Raw genomic sequence first — 23,773 nt, 5'->3', positions numbered from 1 at the left:
GTAAAAGAGGGGGAAGTTGTGAACTGAGAATGGTAATGTTGGAAGAGGTATTGGAAACATGAGGAGAAAAAATAACCTGTTTAATAATCAACTCTGAAAGTGGGAGAGGGGACTACCTTCTCAGAAAGTAGGAGAGGAAAATAGCATTACACTTGATATTTGTAAATAAGTTAAAGTAGGACCAATCCACTTGGTTGTGTATTTTTGTCCAGCCATATAGACAAGCAGTATGGGGGAAATTAGGTTGGGTTTTGCCATGCACTACACTGGCAGGGAAATTAAGAATATATTCAATGGATAATTAAGTTGTGTACCATGGAACCTAAGCTGGAAAAGAAGGAAATAAAGAATATGGGGGAAGGGGTAGAGCTATGTAATAAAATATATAAAAATGAGAATATACAACTCTTATATGTATATGATAGATATACAATATTAAACAAAGATAAGGTACATTCATATCATGATTTTGCAGGATAAATACAGGCAAAAATGAAAAAAGCTTTCTTTACAATATAAGGAAATGAAGAAGGTGAGAAAATGCTTTTGAAGAGTTTTTTACTATGAAAGCAGAAAAGAACAAAGCAGCTTTATGAAATGACACAGAGATCAATTTTACCTGGAACAAGATAACAAGAGGGCAGACATTTTTTTAAAAAAGGTGAGCTACTGATGTTAATATGAGTGTTAATATGACAAATCCATGGTCAGAGAAACTTGTGGAGTGACCGATAACTTTAACTTAACCAAAAAAACAAAACAAAAGTGAGATTAAGTCTTCTGGCCATGAAGAAATAATAAACACATAACACAAAAATGCACTGTAAACAACTAGAAAAAATGATTAAGATATGTTTAATAACTGTTTAGAAATACTGGAAAACAGTAGGGTTGTGACTCCTGAGAAAAGGGAAAATCAGAACAAGTCCTACAATCACCCCAGCATTCTTCTGGGAAGCAATATCCACACTGAGGCTACAGGGAAGAGAAAATACAAACAGAGCCCAGAGGTCCACTGAGTTGAGGAAACAGAACACAGCTGGAGGAGACAGGCAGCTGGGAATTTGTGTGAAGGTTCAAGTAAGGAGGAACTACACTAGGAGAGAGCTTCACGAATCTACACAGGAAATCCCTTGAGTCTATTAGGCTACACCTATATACATGAAAATTCAAGAAGGCCAGATAAAGCACAATTAGGGAGCTGTAAATAGAACAATTCCCATAGCTCACACAGGGCAGGAAGACATCTGAGGTCTAATCACCCAGAATGACAATCCTCAGTGATCATCAGGGACATTCGGTGGAGATCCTGAAAGGTCTGTTTAGAGGAAGACTTAAGGGTAGAGCTCAACTATTCCTGAAGGCTGCTCTAGACACACTCTAGCAAAACTTAAAAACAGGTCTCAAAGTGATTAAACTGGCAAATAACTACCTGTCAAAATTCAACACTGTCTTCAAAAAGCACACTAAAGAGAAACGCTCAACAATATTCAGTGTCTAGCATCTGGTAAAAAATCACACCAAGCCAAGAAGCAGGAAAATGTAACCGATATCCAGGAGAAAAAGAATCAGTCAATAGAAACAAACCCATAAATGAGAAATATAATGGGTACAGTGAACAAGGCTGTCAAAACAGCTATTTTAATTATACATAAGTGATTAAAGCAAAACATTAATATAATGAGAAAATAAGCTGAAGTTATAAAGGAGAATCAAATGGAACTTCTATAGATGTATAATATATCAAAATGAACATCTCTCTGCTTAAGAATAGGGGCATACTAGACACTACAAAGAAAAGATCAGTAACCTACTGAAGACATAGCAATAGAATCTATCCAAATAAAGAACATAAGAAAAAAGGCTGAAAACAGCTCATCAGTAACCTAATATCACAGATATTATCAATGTGAAAATATCAAGTAGTCTAACAGAAGTATAATTGGACTCTCAGGTGGGGGAGGGAAATAGGGAGTACAGGAAAAATGTTTGAAGAAATAATGACCAATTTTCCAAATTTGATGCAAACAATAAACCCACAGATTCAAAAAGCTCAACAAACTTCAGGCAGAATAAATACACTCCCCACACAAAACTGAGAAAGCACATAATTATGAAATTGCTGAAAACCACTAACAAAGAGAATGTCTTAAAAGCAGAGAAAAAAGACACATTACATACCAAAGTAGAAAGAGAAGAATTATGTGGACTTTTAGTCAGAAACTATACAACACAGAAGACAAAGGGAGGACATCTTTAAACTAACAAAAGAAAACAAAACACAAAAACAGTCAACTGACAATTCTATACCTAGTGAAAAATACCCTTCAAAAATTAAAGGACTCAAAAACACATGAGTGCATACAAAACTGGTGAAATCTGAATAATGTCTGTGGATTGTACCAATGTCAGTTTCCTGGTTTTAATACTAGACTATAGTTATGTTAGATGTTACCTTTGAGGGAAACTGAAGGATACACAGGACCTCTCAAGAGGTACTATTTTTTTTTTTTTGCGGTACGCAGGCCTCTCACTGTTGTGGCCTCTCCCGTTGCGGAGCACAGGCTCCGGATGCGCAGGCTCAGCGGCCATGGCTCACGGGCCCAGCCGCTCCGCGGCATGTGGGATCTTCCCGGACCGGGGCACGAACCCGCGTCCCCTGCATCAGCAGGCGGACTCTCAACCACTGTGCCACCAGGGAAGCCCTAGAGGTACTATTTTTGCAACTTGATGTGAATTGATAGTCATTTCAAAATAAAAAGGTTTTCTTAAGTAAGGAAAATACTCTTTATCAGAGAAACAAAAACAGCGAATTAGTGACTAGCAAACTGGTACCACAAAAATTGAGAGGGTAGGTATATCAAGCAGAAGTATGGAAAACAGATCTAAAGAATGAAGAATACAAGAAATGGCAAATATCTTCATCTCTTTAAAATATAACTGTTTAAAGAAAAAAATATTGTGTGATGTATGACCTTTAAAAATAAAGGTATGACCACAAACGAAGCAGATGGAGTATGAGAGTGTTATATTATACATGAAATAGTATAACATGATTTGAAGGTAGACTGTGATATGTTAAATATGTATATTATAAACCTTAAATCTAAGACTAGATACAGCTAACAGTGGAGGGAAAAAATGGAATACTAAAAAATATTCAATTCAAAGGAGGAAAAAGTAACAAAGTTAACAGTTGGGAAAAATAGAAAACAAATAGGAAGATAGTAGGTTTAAATCCAAACATCAAAAACTGCATTAATGTAAATGGACTGAACATTCCAGTAAGAGACAAAGACTGTCAGAGTGGATAGAGAAGCAAAAACCAATTATATGGGTTCTATAACAAACCCATTTTCAGTACAGAGACAGATTAAAAGTAAAAAGATGACAAAAGAGAGTCAAGATGGTGGAGGAGTAAGAAGACGTGGAGTTCATCTCTCCCCACAAAGGCATCAAGAATACATTTACAAATGGAATGATTCTCACAGAGCACCAGATGCAAACACTAGCAGAAGAGCTCAGACACCTAAAAGGACAAGAAAGATCCCCACATAACTAGGTAGGATGAAAGAAAGAAGAGAAAAGGAAGAGGAGAGGAAGTGGGACATGACCTGCGCCCCTGAGAAGGGGGGTGCTGAAGGAAAGGAGAGGTTATCACATCCAGGGAAGCACCCTCACTGGCGAGGAGATCAGATGGGACAGAAGGGGAGACTTGGGGGCTATCAGAGGAGAGCGCAGCAACCGATCTGTGGCAGGCAGGACAGAGTGAGACCTACACAGAGGGTCCATGCCACAGCCCTGCATGCCCTGCCTGAGAAATGTGTCCACTGGTGTGGACAGGGGTTGGGTGCCGGAATGTGGGGTTTGAAAAGCAAACTTGGGGAGAGGACTGCTGTTGACTGCGAGGAGGCAGCCTGAGAGGACAGGAGTGAAGAAATCCACAACTGGGAATGCTTGTGGAAGAAGTGCAGACCGCCACAGAAGCGAAGAGCCACTGTTGAGTGACACACAAGGGGCGGGGCCATTTGCAGCCTCTCTCCCCACGTGCCAGCCCCTGCCTCCCCATGCACTAGGAAGGGCCCCCGCTGGGGCTGGCTCTCTTGAGACTGCAGCCGCTGGATCCCCTGTGTGCCTGTCCCCACCAGGGCTCCAGGGACCCTGGCTGCATGCCCCTCCTCACCAGGGCGGACTCATGTACTCCGGGGCGGCCTCGGAAACAGACCCCTGTGGGTGGCCCACAGCTGTGGGCCTGTGGCTGAAACCACAGCTGGGCCCCAGGGGCCATGCAACTAAGGAAGAAAAGCTGAAATCTCTCCCCGCAGCTGGGCAAACCATAAATTGACACCACTGCCACTGACTCTGTAAACTCAGTGGCTACGGAACATCTAAATGGACGAGTGCTCCCGCAGCCAAGACAGGTCTACCTTTAGCTGCTGTAGACTATGCAGGCACATACACATGGGGCTTGGGCCAGGCCAGAGTCTGAGTTGCCCCCATAACACCCACAGAGGGTCCAGATCCATGATTACTGCAAACCTGGGACCTGACTTCAGTGGATCTACACTGGTGGTCTGGTGGAAACAACGTCTGAGAGACACCAGGCCAACTGCCGGCATACCCACAGTTAAGGTGGAGCTGAGAGCAGCGCCAAAAACACTGTAATATGACAGCTTGAACAACAGGTGAAAGGTGACATAACAGAGCACACCACAGGTGAACAGCTCCAGAGGAGGAATACTCAGTGGCTTCCCTCCCAATTTGAGTGCTCCAATCCCTCCAACCTCACACCACAGACCAGAAACACAGCTAAGAAACAGATCTGGGGTCTCTAATCCAACAACTTTGGAGCAGACCCCACTTCTGACACAGCAGTGACAACCACAGAGCAAAGGGCAGGCTGCTCAGTATCCAGTGCAGGCTCTGGTCACCACAACATCAGTCACACCTCCTATAAAGGGGACAATGGCCAACATACAGCGAGGAAAGAGGTGGCGGACATCCATAAACAGCCCTCACACCAAAAAATATTAAACCACGCAGGCTACACAGGGACGTTCCCATATAAAATGGCCCTACAAGATAGTCTGAGGGTCTGGCATTTGCCAGAAGAACTGCCCAGAGCATTTAGGCTTCAACGCCAGCAGTGCTTGAGTGCAGGAGCTCCACAGGGCTGGAGGCAAAAGAGATTCCACTCTTGGAGGGTGCACACAAGGTCTCACGTGCACTGGGACCCAGCATAAAGCAGTATCTCCAAAGAAACATGGCTACACCTAGCTAGGGGTCTTTGAGGGTCTCCTAGAGGGGCAAAGGTCAACTATAGCTCACTGTGACGGCAAGGACACTGGCAGCAGAAGCCGCAGGGATACTGATCAGAGTGAGCTCTCCTGAAGGTCCACGTTTTGGCACCATGACCCAGCCCTACCCCACAACCTGCAGGCTCCAGTGCTGGGAAGCCTCAGGCCAAACAACCATCAAGATAGGAACACAGCCCCACCCATCAGAAGAAAGGCTGCCTAAAGTCGTACTGAGCTCACAGCCACCTCAAAACACACCCCTTGAAACGGCCCTGCACACGAGAGAAAAGACCCACCCAGCTCCACCCATCAAACGGCAGGCACCAGTCCCTCCCACCAGGAAGCTTGCAGAAGCCCCTGGGCCAACCTCACCCACCAGGGGACAGACACCAAAAGCAAGCAGAACTATGATCCTGCAGCCTGTGGAAAGGAGATCCCATACATAAAAAGTTAGAAAATGAAAGGACAAGGAAATATGTTGCAAACGAAGGAACAAGATAAAAACCCACAAGAACAACTAAATGAAGAGGAGACAGGCAATCTATCTGAAAAAGAATTCAGAGTAATGATAGTAAGGATGATCCAAAATCTTGGAAAAAGAATGGAGGCACAGATCAAAAATATACAAGAAATGTTTAACAAAGAGCTAGAAGAGTTAAACAACAAACAAAGATGAACAATACAATAACTGAAATAAAAAATACACTAGAAGGAATCAATAGGAGAACAATTGAGGAAGAAGAATGAATAAGTGACCTGGAAGACAGAACAGTGGAAATCACTGCCACAGAACAAAGAAAAAAGAATGAAAAGAAATGAGGACAGTATCAGAGACCTCTGGGACAATATTAAATGCACCAATATTTGCATTATAGGATCCCAGAAGGAGAAGAGAAAGAAAAAGGGTCTGAGAAAATACCTGAAGATATTATAGCTGAAACTTCCCTAACATGAGAATGTAAACAATCATTCAACTCCAGGAAGTGCAGATAATCACATACAAGATGAACCCAAGGAGGAACATGCTGAGACTCATATTAATCAAACTGACAAAAATTAAAGACAAAGAAAAAATACTGAAAGTAACAAGAGAAAAGCAACATTTAACATACAAGAGAATCCCCATAACAACTGATTCTTCAGCAGAAACCATGCAGGTCTGAAGAGAGTGGCACGATATACTTAAAGCAATGAAAGGGAAAAACCTACAACCAAGAAAGAATACACTACCCAGCAAGGTTCTCATTCAGATTCGACAGAGAAATCAAAAGCTTTACAGACAAGCAAAAGCTAAGAGAATTCAGCACCACCAAACCAGCTTTACAATAAATGCTAAAGGAACTTCTCTAGGGGGGAAAGAGACCAGCAACTTAAAACAACCTTATACATATATAGACTGCTATATCAAAACCTCATGGGAACAGCAAACCCAAAACTACAATAGATGCACACACAAAAAAGGAACAGAAACGTAAACGCAACACTAAAGATGGTCATCAAACCACAAGAGAAAAGAACAAAAGAGGAAGGGAAGAAAAAAAGAGCTACAAAAACAAACCCACAGGGCTTCCCTGGTGGCACAGTGGCTGAGAGTCTGCCTGCCGATGCAGGGGACATGGGTTCATGCCCCGGTCCGGGAAGATCCCACATGCCGCAGAGTGGCTAGGCCTGTGAGCCATGGCCGACGAGCCTGCATGTCTGGAGCCTGTGCTCCGCAACGGGAGAGGCCACAACAGTGAGAGGCCCGCGTACCGCAAAAAAAAACACACACAAAAACAAAAAAACCCACAACAATTAAGAAACTGGCAATAGGAACATATATATTGATAATTACCTTAAATGTAAATGGATTAAATGCTCCAAACAAAAGACACAGACTAGCTGAATACATAAAAAAACAAGACCCGTAAACATGCTATCTATAAGAGACCCACTTCAACTCTAAGGAAACATACAGACTGAAAGTTAGGGGATGGAAAAAAGATATTCCAAGCAAATGGAAATCAAAAGAAAGCTGAAGTAGCAATACTCATATGAGACAAAATAGACTTTAATTTAAAGACTGTTACAAGAGACAAGGAAGGACACTACATAATGACCAAAGGATCAATCCAGGAAGAAGATATAACAATTGTAAATATCTATGCATTCAACATAGGAACACATCAATATACAAGGCAAATGCTAACAGCCTTAGAAGTGGAAATCGACAGTAACACATTCACAGTGGGGGAATTTAACACACCAGTTATACAAGTGGACAGATCATCCAGACAGAAAATTAATAAGGAAAACACAAGCCTTAAGTGACACATTAGACCAGATAGATTTAATTGATATTTATAGGTCATTCCATCCAAAAGCAGCAGAATACACTTCTTCTCAAGTACACACGGAACATTATCCAGGATAAAGCACATCATGGGCCACAAATCAAGCCTCGGTAAATTTAAGAAAACCAAAATCATATCAAGCATCTTTTCCGAACACAGTGCTTTGAGATTAGAAATCAATTAGAGGAAAAAAACTGTAAAAAACACAAACACATGGATGCTAAACAATATGTTACTAAACAACCAATGGATCACTGAAAAAATCAAAAAGGAAATAAAAAATATCTAGAGGCAATGACAACGAAAACGCAACAATCCAAAACCTACGGGACACAGCAAAAGCAGTTCTAAGAGGGAAGTTTATCACAATACAATCCTACCTCAGGAAACAAGAAAAATCTCAAATAAACCAACTAAAGCAACTAGAGAAAGAAGAACAAACAAAACCTAAAGTTAGTAAAAGGAAAATCAGAAAGATCAGAGCAGAAATCAATGAAATGGAAAGGAAAAAAAACAATAGCAAAGATCAATGAAACTAAAAGCTGGTTCTTCGAGAAGATAAACCAAATTGATAAACCTTTAGCCAGACTCATTAAGAAAAAAAGGGAGAGGACCCAAATCAAAAAAAGTAGAATAAAAAAGAAGTTACAATGGATATGACAGAAATACAAAGGATCACAAGAGACTACTACAAGCAACTATACGCCAATAAAATGGACAACCTAGAAGAAATGGACAAATTCTTAGAAGGTACAACCTTCCAAGAACAACCTTCCAAGACTGAACCCGGAAGAAATAGAAAATATAAACAAATCAATCACAAGTACTGAAATTGAAACTGTGATTAAAAATCTTCCAACAAACAAAAGTCCAGGACCAGATGGCTTCACAGGCAAACTCTATCAAACATTTAGAGAAGAGTTAACACCAATCCTGAAACTCTTCCAAAAAATGGCAGAGGAAGAAACATTCTCAAGCTCATTCTACGAGGCTACCATCACCCTGATACCAAAACCAGACAAGGATGTCACAAAGAAAGAAAACTACAGGCCAATATCACTGATGAACATAGATGCAAAAATCCTCAACAAAATACTAGCAAACACAATCCAACAGCACATTAAAAGGATCATACACCATGATCAAGTGGGGTTTATTCCAGGGATGTAAGGATTCGTCAACATATGTAAATCAATCAATGAGGTATACCACATTAACAAACTGAAGAATAAAAACAATATGATCATCTCAATAGATGCAAAAAAAGCTTCTGACAAAATTCAACACACATTTATGATAAAAAACTCTCTAGAAAGTGGGCACAGAGGGAACCTACCTCAACATAATAAAGGCCGTATATGACAAATCCACGCAAACATCATTCTTACCAGTGAAAATCTGAAAGCATTTCCTCCAAGATCAGGAACAAGAAAAGGATGCCCACTCTCACCACTTTTATTCAACAAGATCAGGAACAAGACAAGGATGTCCACTTTCAACCACTTTTATTCCAATTTTGGAAGTCCTAGCCACGGCAATCAGAGAAGAAGAAGAAACAAAAGGAATTCAAATTGGAAAAGAAGAAGTAAAACTGTCACTGTTTGCAGATGACATGATACTATACATAGAAAATCCTAAAGATACTACCAGAAAACTACTAGAGCTCATCAATGAATTCGGTAAAGTTGCAGGATACAAAATTAATACGAAGAAATCTCTTGCGTTCCTAAACACTAACAATGAAAGATCAGAAAGAGAAATTAAAGAAAATATCCCATTTACCATGGCATCCGAAAGAATTAAATACCTAGGAATAAACCTACCTAAGGAGGCAAAAGACCTGTACTCCGAAAACTATAAGATACTGATGAAAGAAATCAAAGATAGCACAAACAGATGGAGAGATATACCATGTTCTTGGATTGGAAGAATCAACATTGTCATTGATTCTTTACAGAGCATTTTTTACAGAATTAGAACAAATAATTTTACAATTTGTATGGAAACACAAAAGACACCGAACGCCAAAGCAATGTTGAAAAAGGAAAACGGGGCTGTAGGAAACAGGCTCCCTCACTTGAGACTATACTACAAAGCCACACTAATCAAAACAGTATGGTACTAGCACAAAAACAGGAATATAGATCAAGGGATCATTGTTGTGTTCCTGGGAACACCCCATGGAGAGGGTTAGCCTAAGCAGCACCCTGGGATTGAGCAACAGGTTGGGGGAACTTGTCCAACAAATCAAGGTCAGTGCACAAAAGTATCGTTTATCCATGGCATGATGGAGATAAGCGAGTGAGCCTGCAGACTGATGTCTCCAATTATGGGTGAATGGATCGCTCTGGGTTGGATACTTTCACCTGCATTTACCTGGTCTGAGTTGTACCAAGAGACCAAGTTCTAGTTTCTTCCTAAGAATGGTAGGTTCAGGAAAGGTTGTTTTTCTAGATAATAGATCCTCTTTTCTTCTTTGGGGACCCAACCCTTAGCCACGCTCAGTCCATGTGACTAGGAGGGATGGACTTCATTTCCCACCCACCTCTGTTCCCATGTCCAGAGCTCAACACCCGACCAAAGCTTGTCCAGTGCTGAGTCCGCAAAGCTAAAGTAATTGGTTTGGGGACAAACTAATGGGAATCAACCTCAAGACTCCTGCTGGAGCTGTGGGGAAGCAGGGGCTCTCTTTGTTGGGGTTGTGATAGAAAGTCCAGAGATAAACCCATGCACCTATGGTCTCCTAAACTATAACAAAGGAGGCAAGAATATACAATGGACAAAAGACAGTCTCTTCAATAAGTGGTGCTGGGAAAACTGGACAGCTACATGTAAAAGAATGAAATTAGAACATTCTCTAACACCATACACAAAAATAAACTCAAAATGGATTAAAGAGCTAAATGTAAGACTGGATACCATAAAACTCTTAGAGGAAAACATAGGAAGAACACTCTTCGACATAAATCATAGCAAGATCTTTTTTGATTCACCTCCTAGAGTAATGAAAATAAAACCAAAAATAAACAAATGGGACCTAATTAAAATTAAAAGCTTTTGCACAGGGGCTTCCCTGGTGGCGCAGTGGTTGAGAGTCTGCCTGCCGATGAGGGGACACGGGTTCGTGCCCCGGTCCGGGAAGATCCCACATGCCACGGAGTGGCTGGGCCTGTGAGCCATGGCCACTGAGCCTGCGCATCCAGAGCCTGTGCTCCGCAATGGGAGAGGCCACAACGGTGAGAGGCCCACATACCACAAAAAAAAAAAAAAAAAAAAAAGCTTTTGCACAGCAAAGGAAACCATAAAAAAAATGAAAAGACAACCCACAGAATGGGAGAAAATGGATGCAAATGAAGTGATGGACAAGAGATTAATCTCCAAAATAAACAAACAGCCCATGCAGCTTATTATCAAAAAAACAAACAACCCAATCAGAAAATGGGCAGATATAGACAGACATTTCACCAAGGAAGACATACAGATGGCCAAGAGGTACATGAAAAGATGCTCAACATCACTAATTAGTAGAGAAATACAAATCAAAAATACAGTGAGGTATCACTTCACATCACTCAGTATGGCCATCAACAAAAAATGTACAAAAATAAGTGCTGGGGAGGGTATGGTGAAAAGGGAACCCTCCTACACAGTTGGTGGGAAGGTAAATTAGTACATCCACTATGGAGAACAGTATGGAGGTTCCTTAAAAAATTAAAAATAGAGCTACCATATGATCTAGCAATCCCACTCTTGAGCATATATCCAGAGAAAACCATAATTTGAAAAGATATACATGTACCCCAATGTTCACTGCAGCACCATTTACAGCAGCCAGGACATGGCTAACTGTCTGTTGAAGGAGGAATGGATAAAGAAGATGTAATACACATATACAATGAAATATTACTCAGCCATAAGAAAGAACGAAATAATGCCATTTGCAGCAACATGGATGAACCTAGAGATTTTCATACTGAGTGAAGTAAGTCAGACAGAGAAAGACAAATATCATATGATATCACTTACATATGGAATCTAAAATAATGGTACAAATGAACCTATTTACAAAACAGAAATAGAGTCAGAGATGTAGAAAACAAACTTATGGTTATCAAGGGGGAGAGGGGGCAGGATGGATAAACTGGGAGATTGGGATTGACATTTACACACTAATATATATAAAATAGATAAGAAAAACCTACCATATAGCCCAGGGAACTCTACTCAATACTTTGTAATGATCTATATGGAATAGAATCTAAAAAAGAATGGATTTATGTATATGTATAACTGATTCACTTTGCTGTACAGCAGAAACTAACACAACATTGTAAATCAACTATAATCCACTAAAAATTAATTTAAAAAAAAGAGTATAATAATTATAATCTCACACAAACACTGAGAACAAAACTGCAATTACTACACTAATGTTAGACAAAGTAGACTTTGGAACAAAGAGTATTATCAGAGCTTTTTTAAAATAGTGTTTCACCATAAACAAGATGAAAAGACACAGGGGAGAAAAAATTTGCAAATGAAGCAACTGACAAAGTACTAATCTCCAAAATTTGCAAGCAGCTCATGCAGCTCAATATCAAAAAAACAAAAAGCCCAATCCAAAAATGGGCAGAAGACCTAAATAGACATTTCTCCAAAGAAGATATACAGATTGCCAACAAACACATGAAAGAATGCTCAACATCACTAATCATTAGAGAAATGCAAATCAAAACTACAGTGAGGTATCACCTTATATCAGTCAGAATGGCCATCACCAAAAAAATCTACAAAAAAAAAAATCTACAAACAATAAATGCTGGAGAGGTGTGGAGAAAAGGGAACCCTCTTGCACTGTTGGTGGGAATGTAAATTGATACAGCCACTATGGAGAAGAGTATGGGGGTTCCTTAAAAACTAAAAAGAGAACTACCATATGACCCAGCAATCCCACTACTGGACATATACCCTGAGAAAACCATAATTCAAAAAGAGTTCATGTACCACAATGTTCATTGCAGCACTATTTACAATAGCCAGGACATGGAAGCAACTTAAGTGTCCATCGACAGATGAATGGATAAAGAAGATGTGGCACATATATACAGTAGAATATTACTCAGCCACAAAAAGAAACGAAATTGAGTTATTTGTAGTGAGGTGGATGGACCTAGAGTCCGTCATACAGAGTGAAGTAACCGTATGCTAACACGTATATATGGAATATAAAAAAAAAAAGGTCCTGATGAACCTAGGGGCAGGACAGAAATAAAGACGCAGACTTAGAGAATGGACTTGAGGACACAGGGAGGGGGAAGTGTAAGCTGGGACGACATGTGAGAGTAGCACTGACATATATACACTACCAAATGTAAAAAAGATAGCTAGTGGGAAGCAGCTGCATAGCACAGGGAGATCAGCTCCGTGCTTTGTGACCACCTAGAGGGGTGGGATGGGGGGGGTGGGAGGGAGACACAAGAGGGAGCCGATATGGGGATATATGTATACATATAACTGATTCACTTTGTTATACGGCAGAAACTAACACACCAGTGTAAAGCAATTATATTCCAATAAAGATGTTAAATAAAAGAAATATCAGGAAGGAAATTAGAAAATACTTTGAACTTAATGAAAATAAAAAGACAGTCTCAAATTCTGTGGGATGCAGATAAAACAGCACTTAGAAGAAAATTTATAGCTTTAAATGCTTATGTGAGAAAAGAAGTAGAAAATCAATTATCTAAACTTCTGCTTTAAGAATCCTGAAAAATAAGAGCAAATTAAGCCCAAATAAGTATGAAGGAAATGCTAAAGATAAGGTTAGAAATCAATAAACAGAAAACTGACAAACAGTACAGAAAAACCAACGAAGTCAAATGCTGAATCATTGAAAAGTTCAATGAAATTGATAAGTATGTAACTAGACTATTAAGAATAAAACAGAGAAGAGACAAATTATTAATATCAAGACTGAAATGGGGTCATTATCACAGATATTAAAAATATAAATAAAAATATAATACATGAATATTATGTTCAAATTTATGCCAATAAATTTGACTACTTAGATGAGTTGGAAAAATTTCTTGAAAAACATAAATTACCAAAACTGACTCAAAAAGTTATGGAAAATCCAAATAGACTTATATACACTAATAAAATTCATGGGCAAAGACTTCTCAAATAGGATGAAAAAAGCACAAAACCATACACTGTGGTTTCGAAAGACACTGTTAAGAAAATTTAAAAGCCAATCCAGATTGGGAGAAACTATTCACAATACATATTCTTTCTAGCAAAGAAACTATATAAGGAAGCATAAAGAACTCTTACTACAACCCAATGTTTTTAAATTGGGCAAAAAATTTGAACATACACTTAACAAAAGAAGATATATGAACAGCCAATAAGCATATGAAAACATGCTCGAGATCAACAGTTATCAGGGAAATACAAATAAGCCTATACTGAGATACTACTTCTACCCCTCTAGAGTGGCTAATACTAAAAAGACTGACAATATCAAGTGTTAAGTGAGGATATAGAGTAACTGGAACTCTCATACATTGCTATTGGGAATGAAAAATGGTACAATCACTTTAGAACATAGTTTGACAGTTTCTTAAAAAGTTAAACATGATATTCAGAAGTTCTACTACTAGGTATTTAATCAACATCATGAATGATACTGAATGTGTCTACACAAAAACATGTATCTACACAAAAACTTGTACATGAAAATTCATAGTGGCTTTATTTTTTATAGTCCAAAGCTGGAAAAAACTCAAATTCCCATCAACTGGTGAATACATGAAATGTGTAAATCCATAAATACCACTCAGCAATACAAGGGAATGAATCACAAAACAAGCAACAACACTGATGAACGTCAACAACATTATGCTGAAGAAGACAGATGCAAAGAAGTACATACTTAGGAATCCATCTATATGAAATTTTATAACAAGTAAAATAAATCTGTAGTAAAAGAATGCAAATCAGTGGCTGCCTGGGGCTATGATTAGACACTGGGGATTTATGGGGTAGAGACACAAAGGAAATTTGGGGGAGTGAGAGAAAAATAAAATCCAAAGCTGGAGTAGAATGCTTTCTGTTTTGTTTTTTTTTTTTGCGGTACGTGGGCCTCTCACTGTTGTGGCCTCTCCCTTTGCGGAGCACAAGCTCCGGATGCGCAGGCTCAGCGTCCATGGCTCACGGGCCTAGCCGCTCCGCGGCACGTGGGATCTTCCCAGACTGGGGCACGAACCAGTGTCCCCTACATCGGCAGGCGGACTCTCAACCACTGCGCCACCAGGGAAGCCCTCTGTTTTTATATTTTAAAAATGACTCCATCTGTTAGAATCAGCAGCTAAAATAAGTTAATATACATAACAATGTTTTAATAGTTGGTTTTTGCAGGTTTACAGAAGCAGCTACTTAAGCTCTGTTTTGCATTTCTGTGAACTGTACACTAGATTTGTTTCTAGAGATATAAAAATGAATTAGCAAGAAAGATTCAATCTTGAGTTTCACATAATCCAGGAGAGTTATGTTATGCCTCTCTGGCTGGTAGGTAGATAGGAATTCAAGCTGAGAAGCTCAGAGCCAGTGCAAATTTTCATAAAAATCTTCAGCTAGCCAATGTATCATAATGCCCTAGTACATTCACTGTGAACTAAAAGTTTCAAATATTAATTCTAAATAACGAGATTTTAGAACAGCTGTGTGTTTAAGTCTATTTAATTCTGGGGAGTTGGAGAAAGAGTCTACGTGATTTAGAGTCAGATAAACAGAGTTTGAACCCTGCTCTGCCATTCCTGTTTGACCTTAGGCAATTTGCTTATCCTCTCAGACTCAGTTTCCCTTTTGTAAAATGTGTTTTACCTGGCAGGTAACACTCAAAAAATGTTAGTTCCTTTTCTGCCCAAATGAAAGTAGAGTTATAATTAATGTGGTCCTTTGAGAATATTAATCTTTTGACAGGGTACAGAATACAATGGATAAGAAAAAGAGAAAGGACATAAAATAACTAGTGAGAAGGATTCAGAAGTAAGATAATAATAGCCTGAAACAAGAAGTGGCAATGGGAATTGAAAAGAAGAGATGAATGAAAACATTTAGAAGAAAGACAACACAGGATTGGGTATGAGAGCTAAGAACAAGAAAAGAATCAAAAATGCAGGCAAGTTATGTGGACTAGAGCAGTGACATGACCACAGCTTGGATGGATGATGACAAATGGTAAGGTGACAAATTAAAACAGTTGTTTCCCAGATATAACAGCTTGTTTTTTCTTAGACCACTTGCCTTTATTTCTTAGAGCAATAGAAACATAGTACAAACTATGTACATAATTTTAAATTTCCTAGCAGTCACTTTAAGAAGAAATACGTAAAATAAACTTTATTACTATATTTCATTTATCCCAGTATATCCAAAATATTATCATTTCAACATGTAACCATTAAAATATTAATGAGATTTTGCATTGTTTTTTGTATGTAATCTTCAAAATTTGATGTTGATTTACAGCACGTCACAAGTTGGAATAGACACATGTGAGTGGCTACCATTTTTGAGAGCACAGGCTTAGACTATTAGATACTATAATTAATTTTTCTTTCCAGATGAGAAGGTCAACAAAATGTGGAATACCCATTCAATGTTACAGGCAACAATAAAAAGGAACAGACTACAACATGGATGAATCGCAAATGCATTATGCTAAGTGATCGGACTCAGGAAGCTACTATGTAATTCTATTTATATGACATTCTGGAAAAGGCCAAAATATAAGAATCAAAAACAGATCAGTGGTTGCGTGAGGTTGGGAGTAGGGAGAGGACTTGACTAAATTCACAGAGAAATTTTTTGGTATGAAGGAAGTGTTCTGTATCTCAATTATGGTGATGGCTATGTGACTATGCATTTGTCAAAATTCATAATGGAACTGTATAGTCATCCCTCAGTATCCACAGGGGATTGGCACCACCAATCTAACGTGTGTTGGTAGGATGTGGAGAAATTGGAACCCTTATATACTGCGGGTAGAAATGTAAAAATGGTATAGCTGGTTTGGAAAACAGCCTGAAGTTCCTCAAAAGGTTAAATGTAAGGTTATAATTTACCAATTCTACTCCTAGGTATATACCCAAGAAAAACAAAAACATATATCTACACAAAAACTTGTACATGAATGTTCACAGCAACATTATCCAAAACAGCCCAAAAGTAGAAACAACCCAAATGTCCATCAACTGATAAACAAAATGTATTACATCCATATACTCTATAAAAAAGACTATTACTCTATAAAAAGCAATGGAGTGCTGATGCACGCTACAATGTTGATGAACCCTAAAAACAACACTTAAAGTGAAAAATGTTGGTTACTAAGTATCACATACTGTATGATTCTACATATCCAGAAATGTCCAGAATAGGCAAATCTATCAAGACAGAAAATAAATGAGAAGTTGCCTAGGGCTGGAGGAGATTAGGGGAAGAGGGTAGAGGTACTGAGGCTAAAGGGTATGGGGTGACTTTTTGGGTGATGAAAATATTCTAAACTTGAGAGTGGTGATGGTTGCACAACTCTGTGAATACACTAAAAGCTACCAAATTGTATAAAGGGTGCGATGTTTGTGAATTATATCTCAATAAAGCTGTTAAAAAATACTCTCCTAATAATGGGGGAAGAGTTTTTAGTATATACTAACAAAATAACTAAACAGTGAAAAGTGGTATCTATGCAAACATGTAACTTACATGTTTCTGTGCATCTTTGGCATTAGATTAGGAAAAAATAGCAAAATTATTACCCTTTCTACTGAAGACAACTCTTGCTGTAATCCATCACATTTCTTGCTTGCTTCTTCAAAAAGAGTTTTATACTTTTCTGTTTGAGACTGTTGCAAATTAATGGTCCGCTGCTGTCTCATACAATCTCCTTCAGAATTTTTCAGTTGAGACTTTAAATCCTGAATTTCATCCTCCTATAGTTATGAAATTATAGATTATATGGAAAAACATACATGATTTGGTATCAAAACATAAACCAGAAAACATTAAAGGAGCTTCGTATGATCTTTGGCGAGATATTTACACCGATTTCACTAAGAAAAACGAGTTACATTCTATTTTCATCCTCAAAATGGAAGACAGATGTTTTATTTGCACTTAATAGCTTACACTTGTAAGTCTAATACACAGCATTCTAATTGCTGGTAACTATTTAAAATTCTGCAGCTCTGTGAAAATTCAACATCTCAGAATAAAGTTCAGTATTTAAATTTCTGAATTTAAAAGTTAACTGTGAATTATACTTCAATGAAGCTATTTTTAAAATAAAATTGAAAACTGCTCCTAAAATGACTTTGAATATTACAGCATTTATTCTGAAAGGTTTTAAAAACTTACCTTTTTATTGCATTCACATACAACATTATCCAATTCCTCCTGCATAACATGGAGTTTGGCCTTCAGAAATCTGATCTGTGCTTCTGTGTCAATTTAATAATAATATTTATTGTCTTTCACTGAATCTAAGATGCCATCAATTGTAAGACAGACTATTATTTTATGAGGGAAAAAAAGGCTCAAGATGGGGCGTCTAATAGTCTCTCTAATAGGAGATCCCTGTTTGGGAACACTCAAGACACTACATACCCCTAATGTAGAGGTAAATGAAAAATCCATCCAACAGAATGGAACTGTTACACTGGAACCAAGTAAAGAAAGAGGAAAAAAACAAAAACTTTTCCTGAGAATCGGAACCACAAGCCAAGTACTCACATAAGTTTGCAGACTGAATTCATACTTACCCAGGTGGTTCGAAACACCTCAAACAGAACTTAAAGTGGTCTCAGATCGGTAATGCCCCCAGGTGTTTGGCAGAAGCAAACACAGGTCTAGCAAAACTCAACTTCAATCCCAGCCATTGTAATTATAAAATGCCACTGACTGTAATACACATCCCAATTTCACAGATGTTAAAATGTAGTGACGTGTCTGAGAAGCAAAAAAACACACTAATACCTTACTACCGAAGCTTTCTCCCACAAACCCCTCACGAACATCTACCTTTGGAATTGCTATCAAAAGTTCTTTATTCAATAATATCAGTAAATCTCTGAGGGTTTTAGGCCTATAAAAGTAAATAAAGTAAAAACTGAACTTAGAACTCACTCATAATTCGTTCAATCATTCATTAAAAAGATATACATCAGGACTTCCCTGGTGGCACAGTGGTTAAGAATCCGCCTGCCAATGCAGGGGACACGGGTTCAAGCCCTGGTCTGGGAAGATCCCACATGCTGCGGAGCAACTAAGCCCGTGCGCCACAACTACTGAGCCTGTGCTCTAGAGCCTGCAAACCACAACTCCTGAGCCCACATGCCACAACTACTGAAGGCCACGTGCCTAGAGCCCGTGCTCCACGAGAGAAGCCACCGCAATGAGAAGCCCGCGCACTGCAACGAAGAGTAGCCCCCACTCGCCGCAACTAGAGAAAGCCCGCGCCCAGAGGCAAAGACTGAACGCAGCCAAAAATAAATAAATTTAAAAAAAAAAGATATACATCAAGTCTCTACTATGTTCCAGGCATAATACCGATATTATAAGACAAGGTTTGCCCTCATGGGACTTATCTTGAGTAAACACTCTGAATAGCCTCTGAAAGTTATTAAGACAAATTCCACAGAGCACAATAAATCTCCACACATACTTCCTGTTTCAAAGCTCTTCTTATGAAGTCCCCTGTGTTACATGGAGCCAATGAACAATGGTTGGCTCTAACCCCACCTAGCTTCTTCCAGCCTCAACTCTCCTTCTAGCTTCTCATGTAACTCCAGGTTAGCAGAGGACAGAAGGAAAATGATAAACTTAAAAGTGTGAAGTTTGCAGTAGTTGGTCTCTAGGGGGAAAGAAGGAAGAAGCAATGGGAGAGCATGACTTTTCACATCTCTTTTTTCCCCCAACTCTAACCCTGGTAGTATCATCAAGGATTTGAGTGCTCTGTCTCTGTTGGTCCACAGCATTAACCTCCCCAACCATCCCACTCCAACTTCAGTCTTACAAAACAGTCTGTGCTCCTAAACTACTTTTTTATTGTTTCCTCCCACACATAACCCAGCCATTCTAGGCAATCATGTGGAATAAGTGAAAACTCCCCTAAAAGGGGAGACACCTTGGCCAAAGATTCTGAAAAGGGAAGACAGGGATGCAAAGAGGTCATTCAGCAATAAGAAAAAAAGCAGTAATTTAAGGTAGTCTGTGCTGGTTCCCATACTGGGAGGAGGACCTTTGTTAACAAGGCTATGGGTGACTGTAAACTGAGGAAAGCCAACATCTGACCATTGCACCCCTGAAGGTAACTTAACAGAGGCATGAAGGTTAACTCTTTGCTTCACTTACCTTCGTTCCTAACAATTAGCCCCAGAAAGCTTGGATAGGTCAGTAAACGTAATAAATGCATAAATGAATTAATCTGCGTTTATGACTAACTAGCATGTAGCACAATGATCATTATACATGTAAATCGTTGTGATTTTCACAGAATCAGAGAATTTTAAGGGTAAACTTCATGATCATTTAATACAAACTGCTTCATTTTCAAGTGAAGAAACTGCTATTACAGAGAGGCTAAAGCAGTTTGTCTGAACCTACAATTAATTATAGTTCAGCATTAACTGTTCATATACACTCGACTGTCTTTTTTTTAATTTATAATAGCATAGGTGGCTCCTCATAAATTCAACAATTTTAGAGGCACTACTGGTAACTAACATGTTTCTGATGATCTAGACTAAGTATTATTTTTCTAGCGGTATGCAGAGAATGAATTTATAAGAAAGAAAATAATATTCATTAGAAAATTCATTATTTTACCTGATGCTACATCAATAATTCATTTATCCTTTAACATGTGTTGATTTAACACACAATAAAGAGAATTCAGTAACATTAAATGGAAGGAATTCAAAGAAATATGGTTTTTAAAAATTTATTTCAATGTTTTAATGCTAAGCTACAGGGCATTTAACTTATTTGAAAAGTGGTCAATGAAACCAATACCAGAGAGTTCTTTTTTTTCTTTTCTCTCTCTCTCTCTTTTTTTTTTTTTTTTAGCCACACCACACGGCTTGTGGGATCTTAGTTCCCCGACCTGGGATTGAACCCAAGGCCACGTCAGTAAAAGCACCAAGTCCTAACCACTGGACCACAAGGGAACTCCCCAGACAGTTCTTTTCAATTTTACTTTTTATAATGGAAAACATCAAACATCTACAACAGTAGTGAGATGAGTTCAATGAAACCCTAGTCACCCATCATCCATTTTCAACAATTATTGACTCAAAACCAATTTTATTTCATTAAACAAATGCAAGACATCACTACATTTTCTAAATAATTGTGATATAAGGATAAAAATAAACAAAAAACAACCTACCTGTTCCAATGTCTTCACTAACACCACAAAAAATACCATCATCTATATAATCAGGTAAGCCTTCTTCTTCCAGTTGCCCTTCAATTTTGCTAATTGTTTTTGCAAGAGAAAAGTCTGAGAAATCCTCTGGAATGGCAACATCGCTGGCAGTTTGTACATCAGAGTATTTCAATTTTACTCTAAAAAAACACATATAGGCACATTATATATTATATACATATAATAAAAAAGGAGATATGACTCCCAGATATGACTTTTATCCAAATAAAAAAGCAGATCAAAATTATAAATTTTAAATTTATGATGAAATCTACAATTGATACTTTCAAGGACTATATTACAAGAGACTTAGTAGACTTTCAATCTTTATGAATCACACAACCACTGCGCTAGAGGAGGCTTTATGAGGCCACTTAGACATGGCCAGTGTAAAATATTAATAAACAGAAGCCTCAATTTAACAGCCAGCAGACCAGAAGGGGGAGCTCTCACACCCTGAGACAACAGCAGAGCCCCGCGGTGTGAAGGAAGGCTTCTCCTCACTCCTGGCAACAAGTCAGGTAATGAAAAGCCTTTGTTTACTCTAGCCCTCCCAACTTCCTTTTTCCTTCTATAAAAGAGTTCTCCTTGCCTTGCTGTGTGCAGACTTGCACGTGGCTCGCCATCATTTCAGACCCTGAAGTGCAATATTCTGCTGATCCCGAATAATCCCATATTTTTGCTGGAGAATTATGTGTTCTAGGTCAACACTCCCAAACAAGTGAACATCAAAACTAACAGTACTGAACTTGGCCTCCTAGGTGAAATCCAGCTTGTGGCATTTAATTTTACATGCTGCTGGAGTAGAACTGTACAATTTGATATCACTCTAATCATAATTCTGCAAACACTGAAGAATAATACCTCTTAAGAAAGAATTACAGAGTGAACAGTTCTTAGCTCAAACTCATTTTTCCACCTAAAAAAACATATTTTAAGCAGGATCAAAGTTTACCAAAAGTTGATTTTTTTTTCTTTAATGAAGAGAGAAATATGAAATGAAAGTCACTTCTAATGGCGTTGAGGAATGGGCCAGGCCTAATCCATCAAGTTTGCTTCTGAAAGCCTTACTTTTAACCTTTTACTTACTTTAAAGCCTAACTTACTTTTAACACATAAGCAAATGCTTCAGAATTCTTTTGGAAAAAGAACCTTTTATTTAAAAAGTGAACTTGAAGTCTGAAAATAAGATAACCCTTTCCAGTTATGTATGTATGTACAGTACTGATGTATGTACAGTACTTATGTATGTAACATATGTTCTCTTCTATCAATTTTAGTTTTTTTCTTCCTTATCCTTTCACCCTATTTTTTTGTCTCTTTTGTTCAAAAAACAAAAATTTTACTTAGCCAATTAAAAGACACAAGGATTAATAAGAATTCTTCTAGAATTATAATGCAATTATCAGTTTGGGTAAACAACAGACATAAATTTAACAATTTACTGTGAATTTAGAAGCTGGTTGGTACCATCCACTGCAGGTGTGACCCTCCTTTTCTAGAAGGTCTACTATCCTAAAGAACCTCTTGGGTCCCCTTTTTATGCTTAAAGTACTAAAAACAGTCTTGAATTCTTTCTCACCAAAAACAATAGAATGTAAATTATAACTATACTATAGTTTTACTGAGAGCATGCCAAAATCATTCTGTATCTCAATATATACAATATACAATAATGCATGGTGTTCAAAAAGTATAAGTCTATTTGAGAGAACTAGGCAGAGAAAGACATCTAGGTTCTAGTTTCTGATCTAAGAAAATATCTAGCTAAAAATAACATTTAAAAAATTTGAAATGTGGCAATTTTGCTTAAGAGAACAATACAAAATGTTCATTAAGTGTTGCAAGACATTTCTGATTAGAAGATGTTTTAAATTATTAAATGTGGAGAAGAAATACAGAGTACAATTTTGTATATTTTGGGTATAAAAAGATCTAGAGAAACAGATCTTATTAAGAACAATGATAGTATAAATTATAAAATTTTTTAAAAAGTAATACTTTAAAAACTGTACTATACCTTGAATTTGATTTCCTTCCTTTACTTGCAGAGTGTAATTTGTTTTGAACTTTGTTTATTGGATCAACATTTTTGGTCTTTGGCTACATGAAAAGAATTTAAACGATTAATTAATTAGACTCTAATCACTTGCCAAGGAAGGCAACTGTGTAATACACAGAATTGCTAGATTGCTACACAGAAGAATTCCTATTTTCAGAGAATTAATCAAATTATATTTTAAGAAATCCAAAACTATATACCTGGAAAAGACCTAGTTATTACTAGGACCAAGAGATTTAAAGACAAGAAAATGAGTCCCAAAGATTCAAGGATGTTCAACTAGTCTGTGGAATGTTAAACTGGATGTTCTGATTCACAGAATCTAATTCTCCTCACCGATTATTCTTCAGATAGGCCTCCACGCATTCTATTCCTTAGGTCTAGATTCCCATGGGTAGGGAATTTGTACATCCCAGTGTGCCCAGCACCTGGAATAGTGATCTCTACACACTGTAAATATTTAAATGAATGAATAAACCTTCCCAATCACCTTCTTTGTATATGAATACTTTTCTTTTTCAGATCTTCTATCTAGTAAATTTGGGCTTTGGAGAGAAAACTTAATTTCACTTAGAATTTTTCCAATGTA

General features: G+C 38.0%; 1 protein-coding gene across 2 annotated transcripts in view; it reads right to left on the bottom strand.

The window, feature by feature from the left end:
• TEX9 (testis expressed 9) overlaps positions 1 to 23,773 on the bottom strand; it is a 217,058-nt gene that overhangs the window by 31,233 nt on the left and 162,052 nt on the right. For both annotated transcript variants that reach the window (XM_029236542.1, XM_029236543.1), the window contains 4 exons: positions 23,143 to 23,225; positions 21,084 to 21,262; positions 18,053 to 18,135; positions 17,455 to 17,628 (listed from right to left, as the gene is read on the bottom strand). In XM_029236542.1, the coding sequence (XP_029092375.1) occupies positions 17,455 to 17,628; positions 18,053 to 18,135; positions 21,084 to 21,262; positions 23,143 to 23,225 (519 nt within the window). The remainder of the gene's footprint in view (positions 1 to 17,454; positions 17,629 to 18,052; positions 18,136 to 21,083; positions 21,263 to 23,142; positions 23,226 to 23,773) is intronic.

This window comes from Monodon monoceros, unplaced genomic scaffold (genome assembly GCF_005190385.1).
Source record: "Monodon monoceros isolate NGI ecotype Baffin Bay Population unplaced genomic scaffold, NGI_Narwhal_1 Super_Scaffold_21, whole genome shotgun sequence".
In the NCBI taxonomy this organism is placed as follows: Eukaryota; Metazoa; Chordata; class Mammalia; order Artiodactyla; family Monodontidae; genus Monodon; species Monodon monoceros.
The sequence above is the reverse complement of the archived record's forward strand: the minus strand, read 5'-3'. Positions and strand labels throughout refer to the sequence as shown.